Source organism: Triticum aestivum, chromosome 6D, assembly GCF_018294505.1.
Source record: "Triticum aestivum cultivar Chinese Spring chromosome 6D, IWGSC CS RefSeq v2.1, whole genome shotgun sequence".
NCBI lineage: Eukaryota > Viridiplantae > Streptophyta > Magnoliopsida > Poales > Poaceae > Triticum > Triticum aestivum.
In genome coordinates, this window is record NC_057811.1 from 337,212,350 (window position 1) to 337,221,221 (window position 8,872).

Here is an 8,872-nt window from a genome sequence, read left to right on the forward strand (position 1 = left end):
CAAGGGCTGGCGGCCAGCCCTAGATCCCATCTAGGGGGGCGGCCAAGGGGAGGAGAGGGGGGGGCGCCACTAGGGTGGGCCTTAAGGCCCATCTGGACCTAGGGTTTGCCCCCTCCCACTCTCCCATGCGCCTTGGGCCTTGGTGGGGGGCGCACCAGCCCACCTGGGGCTGGTCCCCTCCCACACTTTGCCCACGCAGCCTCCTGGGGCTGGTGGCCCCACTTGGTGGACCCCCGGGACCCTCCCGGTGGTCCCGGTACATTACCGATATCACCCGAAACTTTTCCGGTGACCAAAACAGGACTTCCCATATATAAATCTTTACCTCCGGACCATTCCGGAACTCCTCGTGACGTCCGGGATCTCATCCGGGACTCCGAACAACATTCGATAACCACGTATATCTTTTCCCTATAACCCTAGCGTCATCGAACCTTAAGTGTGTAGACCCTACGGGTTCGGGAACCATGCAGACATGACCGAGACGTTCTCCGGTCAATAACCAACAGCGGGATCTGGATATCCATGTTGGCTCCCACATGTTCCACGATGATCTCATCGGATGAACCACGATGTCGGGGATTCAATCAATCCCGTATACAATTCCCTTTGTCTATCGGTATGTTACTTGCCCGAGATTCGATCGTCGGTATCCCTATACCTTGTTAAATCTCGTCACCGGCAAGTCTCTTTACTCGTTCCGTAACTCACATCATCCCGTGATCAACTCCTTGGTCACATTGTGCACATTATGATGATGTCCTACCGAGTGGGCCCAGAGATACCTCTCCGTTTACACGGAGTGACAAATCCCAGTCTCGATTCGTGCCAACCCAACAGACACTTTCGGAGATACCTGTAGTGCACCTTTATAGCCACCCAGTTACGTTGTGACGTTTGGTACACCCAAAGCATTCCTACGGTATCCGGGAGTTGCACAATCTCATGGTCTAAGGAAATGATACTTGACATTAGAAAAGCTCTGAGCAAACGAACTACACGATCTTGTGCTAGGCTTAGGATTGGGTCTTGTCCATTACATCATTCTCCTAATGATGTGATCCCGTTATCAACGACATCCAATGTCCATGGTCAGGAAACCGTAACCATCTATTGATCAACGAGCTAGTCAACTAGAGGCTTACTAGGGACATGGTGTTGTCTATGTATCCACACATGTATCTGAGTTTCCTATCAATACAATTCTAGCATGGATAATAAACGTTTATCATGAACAAGGAAATATAATAATAACCTATTTATTATTGCCTCTAGGGCATATTTCCAACATAAGGTGTATACACCGAGATGATCTTTGTTGGTTAGGTTAGATTTGACAACGATGTTTGTGTGGAACATCCCGTTCTTGAAGGTGTTGTACTTATACTCATGATGATATGATCTTCACTACATATTTGGGTTAGTTTTAGGATGACCAAATAAGGTGAATCCATGTTCTGGCCTTCAAATGTTGGTACCCTTATCAACATGGATCAGCGTACATATATTGCTACCTTTGTGAAGATGTTGTCTTGGTGGAGTTTAGTTGGGTTAAGTGATATGTTGTTCATTGAAGGAGCAACATTTTGTTGGGCTACCAGTGGCGGGTTCTCCAAATGTTAGCTAATGGTAGTTTTTTCTGCCACTTGTATGTGCCAAACAAAAAAAAAGTCACCCAACAGTGAAAAATGTAACCAAATTTGCGTCCATATTTAACCTTTTCAAGTGAAACCCTTCATTCATCATCATTATTTACATCTGGATGGTGGAAGTACATCCTCAATAGATGAATATGATGCTAGCTCATCAATTTATAAAGAAGACACGCCATAAAAAGAAAGGGGCAACAAAAGGGATAATAATTTAGTTCAACCCAGCTAGCAACCCAACAGGGTAGATCTAAAGGCCAATGCAACATGCATATTATCTGCATCAGTCAGGTTTCAGTTGAAGCTAAAAGTCCTTTGTTACATAGCCTGATTAGCAGGCCCTAAAATATGGACCAATGCAATAGAGGCATTGGCAATGCTCCGAGTAGTATATTGTGTTGCATCACCGCAAATGGATGATAATCTACACCAAACAAAAATAGTAGAGCTCGGAGCATTTCCAACAACTCCCTTTCCCAATAAATTATTGGCGACCAGTGATCACCAGTAAAACAACTAATCTTCCTCTATCCATTAGAGGGAGAGTTGCCCTTCTCCCAATACTACAACGTCAGTGCACCACGCACTGGACCACCACACTGTCGCCGCCGCACACCGCTGGTCGTACATCACCTCCAGCGTCGTGTATTCCTGTATGTCAGGTTGACAAGTGGGCCCGTATGTTAGGTTGGTTATTGGAGAAGATTTATTATGGATTTGCTAGAGCATTCATCCCCAGTAATCAGAAAGTTGTTAATGGGGAGTCCCAATAAGTTGTTGTTGGCACACTGTTTTGGTGAGTTGTTGGAGATGCTTGCAAGGCTGTATAAAAGTCTGTTGTAAAAATGGTTACTGATTACACCTTTCACTACATCATCGGAAAAGTAAAGGAACACACAAAGATTGCATTGACAAATCCAAGATGTGAGAAATATAAACTCTTGGCTACCTATTGATAAGGAATCCTGTTTTGAGGTATGACAAACATTTGTTAAAATAGAAGCTTATAATTCCACAAAAATGGAAATTATCAATTTGTTCGGCCTGATCAAGGCAGTTGATAGGTTTCATAAAAAGCATGCCAAGAAAAGTACATATATTGTACTGGAACAATCTTGTACTACAAATAAATATGCGGTGGTAAACGAAGAGGATAAGAAAATAATTGCACCTTGTTCTTCCAGTTTTGTTGGGCGTTATTAATTTTTTTATAAAAATATCTTCCTATATGAGAAAAATGAGCAATTCTCTTACTCTTCATTGCCACATTCAATTAATACATGATACACAACACGATTAAGAACACAATGAATACCTAATTATCCACGAAGAGCTATTGGTCAAACCATCACATCACTAAATATGGGCCGAAAATTGTAAAAAGCAACTAAGAAAGAACTAAACAACTGCTATGGTGAAATGGTGTTTAGAATTGGCAAATAATTCAATATGCTGGAGAAGGGTCAGGTTGGAGATGAAGAGATAAACTAATCGGTGGTGAGAAACTTAGGAGATAGTATAGTGCTCGGAGAAGATGATGCAACCGCATCACCACAGTCCGTGCTCCGGATTTTCTTCTCTTTACAAAAACAAAATAAAAAATGATGACATGGCTTCACCATATTGCAGAAAAATTCAATAGTGGGAGGCAACTATTTAGAGTAGAGGATTCGATGTTGTAGATATTCGCACATTCTTCTAAAACTTGTCAAATATAAATAAGTTTGGCTTAGGATAAAGCTAGAACTTTCAACATTTTGTAACAGTGGGATTATTTTTCCTAGTAATCTGTGATTCAAACAACCGTGTAGTTACCAAAACAACAACGAAAAGTGTAACGCTCACACGTGTGGGCATTAGCCAACTCACCCACACGCCTCCATCACCGTCCAGTAATTTCTGCACGAATCTTGGCACGAATTAGCTGATTTTGTATGCCACGTAGGACAACTCGCGTGTGTGGTGTGTGAGAGAGGTTGCCCACACATCCGTTTTACCACACGGAGGGGCCGGTGTGTGGGCGTTTAACAGTTCGCCCACACACCAGTTTTCAGTCATGCACAAGGGCTGGTGTGTGGGCGTTTGCCATCTCGCCCACACGCCCGCCTCCTCTCCCACACCCAAGCTGCCAGTTGCCATGCGTTTTGCAGTGTACATGGCAACTGCCCTAGTGTGATTGCAAGCAGATGGCAACTCTCTTTTTTTTTACCCGAACATGTCAGTTGCCATATGTTTTGCATGGTACATGGCAAACTGCCCTCGCGTGCACGTAAGCAGATGACAACTCTTTCTTTTTAAATGGCAACTGCCCTAGCGTGCTTGTGAGCACATGGCAACTCTCTCTTTTACCCAAACATGTTTTTTGCCATGCTTTTTTTTGTAGCGCTACATGAGTGTTAGTAGGTGGCAACTCCTAAAGTTTTGAAATCATGACAACTGCAGTAGACCAGACCACACATGGCAACAACTGTAGTTGTCCAAAAAATGGCAATCTGGAACTTAGACCTGAGATGGCAACTGCAGTTGAGCAAACATGACAACTGTAGTTGTCCGACATGGCAACCGTAGTTTAGTGACATGGCAACTGCACTTAAACGAACATGGACGAGGGTCCGGCCCATGGCAACTGCGGGGCGCGCGGTAAAGTGTCACGTGGGGCGTGCGAGACCACGAGATACGAGGCCTGACGTACCGGGCGTGTGGACGTTATCTATTTCGCCCACACGCACGCATGTAAGAGGGACCGGGAGAGAAAAAAAGAGGCGTGTGGGCGCTAGTTGTTTTGCCCACACACATACGTGTGGGCTGGTCCTTTTAGACACCACACAGAACGTGTGGGCAGATTCCTTAACGCCCACACGTGTAGCAGTTATCGGCGTCCAACAACAAATGCTACCGAAACACATGACAGTTTTAGTTCCTTGTTACAACCAAAGGTATTGACTCTATAAAACTCGGTAATACCGCAAGTCAGGTGTACAAGAACGCTGCTTCAGTCTCCAATCTTACAGATATCGTAGACCTTCTTGCCTACTTTACACACTATACGACTGAAATTGCATCTCAGATTACAGTTTTTAGATGAGATGATGCTGTTCTCAAATTTTTCAATCTCCTTAGTTGCTTGCTTCAATTTGGAGCTAACATCACCCAATGCCCACGCCAGTGATATGTGTGGCCGAGGATTCTGCAAAATGACAATACCAGTTAAAACGTCTTTCCAAATTTGGTGACGAAAACCGAGATGCTTTTTTTACAGTCGTAATAATCTGACCTCAGTTACTAATTACTCCCTCCGTTCCTAAATATTTGTCTTTATAGAGATTTCAACAAGTGACTACATACGGAGCAAAATAAGTGAATCTACACTCTAAAATATGTCTATATACATCCGTATGTGGTAGTCCATTTGAAATCTCTAAAAAGTCAAATATTTAGGAACGGAGGGAGTACTTATGTACCAATGTTGTCAACTGAAACTCATCCCTTTTGTTTCCAAGTAGGGCGTTTGATTTATTAGTTTCGGGAGGCAAAGTTATGTTATCCATGGCATGTTGTGACATCAGCCGTAAACTAGAAGTGTCATACCATCTGGTTATCATCCAGAAACAGAACATAATTCAACGACATAGTACCTTGTAAAACTCAGGGAGACCGTGCAATCGATATACTTCATCAACCATATGTATTTGTTTACTTATCTGCAAAACAAAGTACACACAGACCTCATTATAGTAAATACTTCAGATCGGTGAACTGCAGTGAGTTCTTTATCATACAATGTTGATAAGAAACTCAAAATGAGTTGGCCATAGGACCAAAATAAATAAATGCAAATTGACAATCGTGTGATGCGTATAGACAACAAGTGAAGACAGACACTACCACATACCTCTGGTAACCCAGTTCTTGTAACCTCTAGCGAAAGAAATGATCGTGTAGAATCATCATTGACAAAATGCTCCCATTTGTTGAACTCCATCCAATACCTGCTTTATGCAAATACAAATGCATTTACATAAGTGCAAATCATGACACATACAAGTACATGCATAACTGGCCACACACATTCCTCTACAGAAGTTCACATGATTTGATACACCAGAGGGAGCAAAACATTGTCAGCTCAGCAATAAAGTTTTGAGAGATGGCTAACCGCTGTTGTGATTGAAACTTCTGACGAAGCATTGCGACGAGGGAGTCAATTTGATGCACCTGAATTCCAACAGTTCTTCCTAAGCTTACATGGAACTCCCTGCCCAGAAGCACTTTCTCAAGTTTTTGCTCATCTTTACACAATTCCGAAAGTGCATAATCTGCATCTACAGCATAGAGATCTGGCACAAGTGATGCAGCTCTTCTCATAACGAGGGTCAGCTGTTTTCTTGCGTTGAAAGGAATGACAACTGCATATGAGATAGCTACACATAAGTCATAACAGCGAAGAAGCTTCTGGATGTAAATTTTGCATGCCTAACAGTGAGAAACGAGTCTCAGTTTTGTGTTGCAAGGTCGCTTCATATATTGGTATTAAAACTGAAAGGATAAGATTAGTTCAGAGACCAAGTGTGCGAGCAGCAGCATCTGGAGCCCAATGTTACAGATGGATCTATGAATGCATGCCTGATCAATACTTGTAGATAGATATTATGTTAATAGCCAAAAGAAACAGACCAGGGATGTAGACATGCAGCGCATAGTTGCCTTCCACATGGGGGAAACTCCGGATGCGACTCCCCTGTGCAATTGTTGAGTAATCTGCAGCAGATATTGTTCCAAAACGTGAGCAATCACCACAGACCCCCAAAACGACCGGGATAGATTCAAGAAGGCCAAACCTACGAAATTTGGGGGCTGCAGAAGGTCGAGGGGAGGAGGAGGAAGCAGCACCGAAGCTTCCTGTGGCTCCGGAGCACCACCGGCAACCGTCGCCGGCTCATTGTCATCATCAGAGTCGGATCCGTAGTTAGCCATGAGTGCATCCATCGATGGGAGGCTGCAAAGTTGGATAACTGTTCGGTTATTAGAAACACAATTTCTGTATGCAATTTGTATCAAGGGGCAGTACGATTGCAATTTCCATGAACTATTCCTACAGAGCAACCTGACCGAACCCGTTTCTCTGTCACCCCTGTTCGGCTTTATTCGGTTGACAGGGGTTTAATCCCCTACCTAGGGAGTTCAGTCCCTGCAGGGATTGGGTGAAACCCCTCCCTCCACTCAATCCCCACTAATCATCACAGTCTCCCTCCCTCCCTATCAACCGCAGTTCGGTTTATTTTGGGGTTTCAAGCATCAAGCAGAGGAGAAAATATGGGCACAAGTCACAACACATACTAATAAGACTTGCCAGTTACAACTTATACAAAGCCGGCATTTCATATTCAAAATAAAAAAATATTTAGAAAAGGAATATCTTCATGTGCAGCAATCCATCTCTGAGGTACCAAGAGGAAGCATACAGCTACAACAAGGTCTCTCTGATGCACAATGACAATGACAAGAAATTTTCAAGAGAAGACACTAAGACACTGACAAGAAATAAGTTGTGCTATGTTATCAAGACGCCGGCCTGTATATTAAGAACTCTCGGACAATCAAACCTGGATCACTAAACACAGAATTTATGTTGTACCTTGCAGAGCTTAAAAACACTTAAAGATCCAAGAGAATAAATAAATGCATTTCAAACTGAACTTTTTGTATCAGTTAGGTATCCATCATGTGTGCATAAAAATGGAACTTTTCATCCATCATATGATCATAGATTTGAAGACAGATACTTTTCTATCTCGAAGGCAAGATACTAGTCAAGGTCCAAGATCACAAAATGCTTATACAGTGCCACTTGTTAGCCAACTCACCAAAAACATTGCTAGCCAGTCATTCTAGTTCAAAGTAATAAAATGCACCAGATGAGAAAACCATTCTGCCAAAAATGATCATGACATAGTTTTTCTTTGTGAGGTGGATTATGCCCAGAGCTATATCCAACATCAGTAGTTGAAGGCGATCCAAGTTCATGCAACAGTGCCCAGGAACTCAGATCAAGTCTTGACAGAAACTATTAAGAACATCCAGATGACAGGCCACCAACGGTCCATTCGAATGTCTCGAGTTCCAGATAATAATTAACCTGCCGCTACCATTTCTACAAGCCTATATTATGGTGTTGGTCGGTTGATGGAGATATTTGAAGTTTTGAACGCATGATGCTAATGGCAAAACAGAATGCAGGAAGCACCCAAATATGCTACAAATATTATTACTTCTTTTGCATAAATACCGAATAATGGGCAATACTACTTGACTGACCAGAAACCAGCAACCAGAATTGCATCTGGTAGTGTTCACCTGGGGAGGTGGACCGAGCTCTTGACTCAAGGACAGTAATTAGAGTACTAAGACTAGGTGTCTGAAGCAAGATAGTTTCAGCTAGGTTCTGAAACAATTTTCAGTTTCCACACTAACTGTTGGCAACGGCGTAGCCAGGATTAGCTGACTCCCCGGGCAAAAAAAGGCTAAAAAAACACCCCCAAAAATCAACCCTAGTTTTATACATGCATATCAAAAGTCAAGCTCCTCTCAAAGAACAAAAATTACTAAAATCAAATTGAAACAGAAATTACCCAAAGGCTTTCTACATTGAACTAACAAACTCTAAACCTCAGGAGCTAATCATCGATGATATTGAACAGTTGAATGAATCTATTAAAAGGAAAAATCATTCAAGTCAGCAAGGCATCAGGTAGTGTAAGTGGAAATTAGGATCTGGGAAGGGTCAGGCGGGCTGAGGGGGAGTACCGTGCGGAGGCAGCGGAACGGAAGGACAGAGGGGCGGGCGGTGATCCTCCTGGACGGGAAGCGGCGCACCCTCCTGGAGACGAACGGGCGAACGCGGGCGAGTGGCGGCGTGGGGTCGCCGGACGAGCGGCGGCGTTGATGCGCGGCCTCTTGGACGGCGGCAGCAGGGAAGGGGTTCGTCTACTGTTTTTATTTTATTTTTTAGAGGGGGCTGTTTTCGTCTACTGTTTTTTTAGGGTAGTCTACTGGGTAGTTCGTCCGCTCGGTCCGGGGGGGAACAAGCAAACGCGCACCACGCACACTTCGGGCCAGCCCATCGCTGGCGCAGGTGCCCCTGTTTTCTCATTTTTCCTTTTTTGTTTTTTATTTGCTTTTTATAAAGAAAAGCTTCCAATCAACTGGCCGATCTTTCTCGCTGC

The 8,872-nt window shown here is 43.5% G+C and overlaps 1 protein-coding gene across 2 annotated transcripts; it reads right to left on the reverse strand.

Moving 5' to 3' along the window:
* Window positions 1-4,573: 4,573 nt before the first annotated feature.
* LOC123141590 (U6 snRNA phosphodiesterase) lies at window positions 4,574-8,667 on the reverse strand. Of its 2 annotated transcripts, none has more exons than XM_044560692.1 (7): window positions 8,454-8,667; window positions 6,488-6,645; window positions 6,324-6,407; window positions 5,806-6,055; window positions 5,542-5,638; window positions 5,285-5,350; window positions 4,574-4,836 (listed from the first exon to the last, which is right to left on the reverse strand). In XM_044560692.1, the coding sequence occupies exons 2-7, from the start codon at window positions 6,633-6,635 to the stop codon at window positions 4,642-4,644; spliced, it is 840 nt and encodes a 279-aa protein (XP_044416627.1). In that variant the 5' UTR covers window positions 6,636-6,645; window positions 8,454-8,667; the 3' UTR covers window positions 4,574-4,641. The 2 variants fall into 2 exon arrangements, with proteins under 2 accessions (XP_044416627.1, XP_044416626.1); XM_044560691.1 differs by having other exon boundaries at window positions 6,488-6,661.
* Between the last annotated feature and the right edge of the window lie 205 nt (window positions 8,668-8,872).

Bases quoted from the DNA above. Each gene is read 5' to 3' on its own strand.
- LOC123141590 (XM_044560692.1), bottom strand. From the start codon at position 6,635: ATGGATGCACTCATGGCTAACTACGGATCCGACTCTGATGATGACAAT. The intron at 6,408-6,487 runs GTTTGGCCTTCT...TATCTGCTGCAG, and splicing joins GCAGCCCCCAAATTTCGTAG to ATTACTCAACAATTGCACAG. The intron at 4,837-5,284 runs GTACTATGTCGT...GTCATTTTGCAG, and splicing joins GTCTCCCTGAGTTTTACAAG to AATCCTCGGCCACACATATC.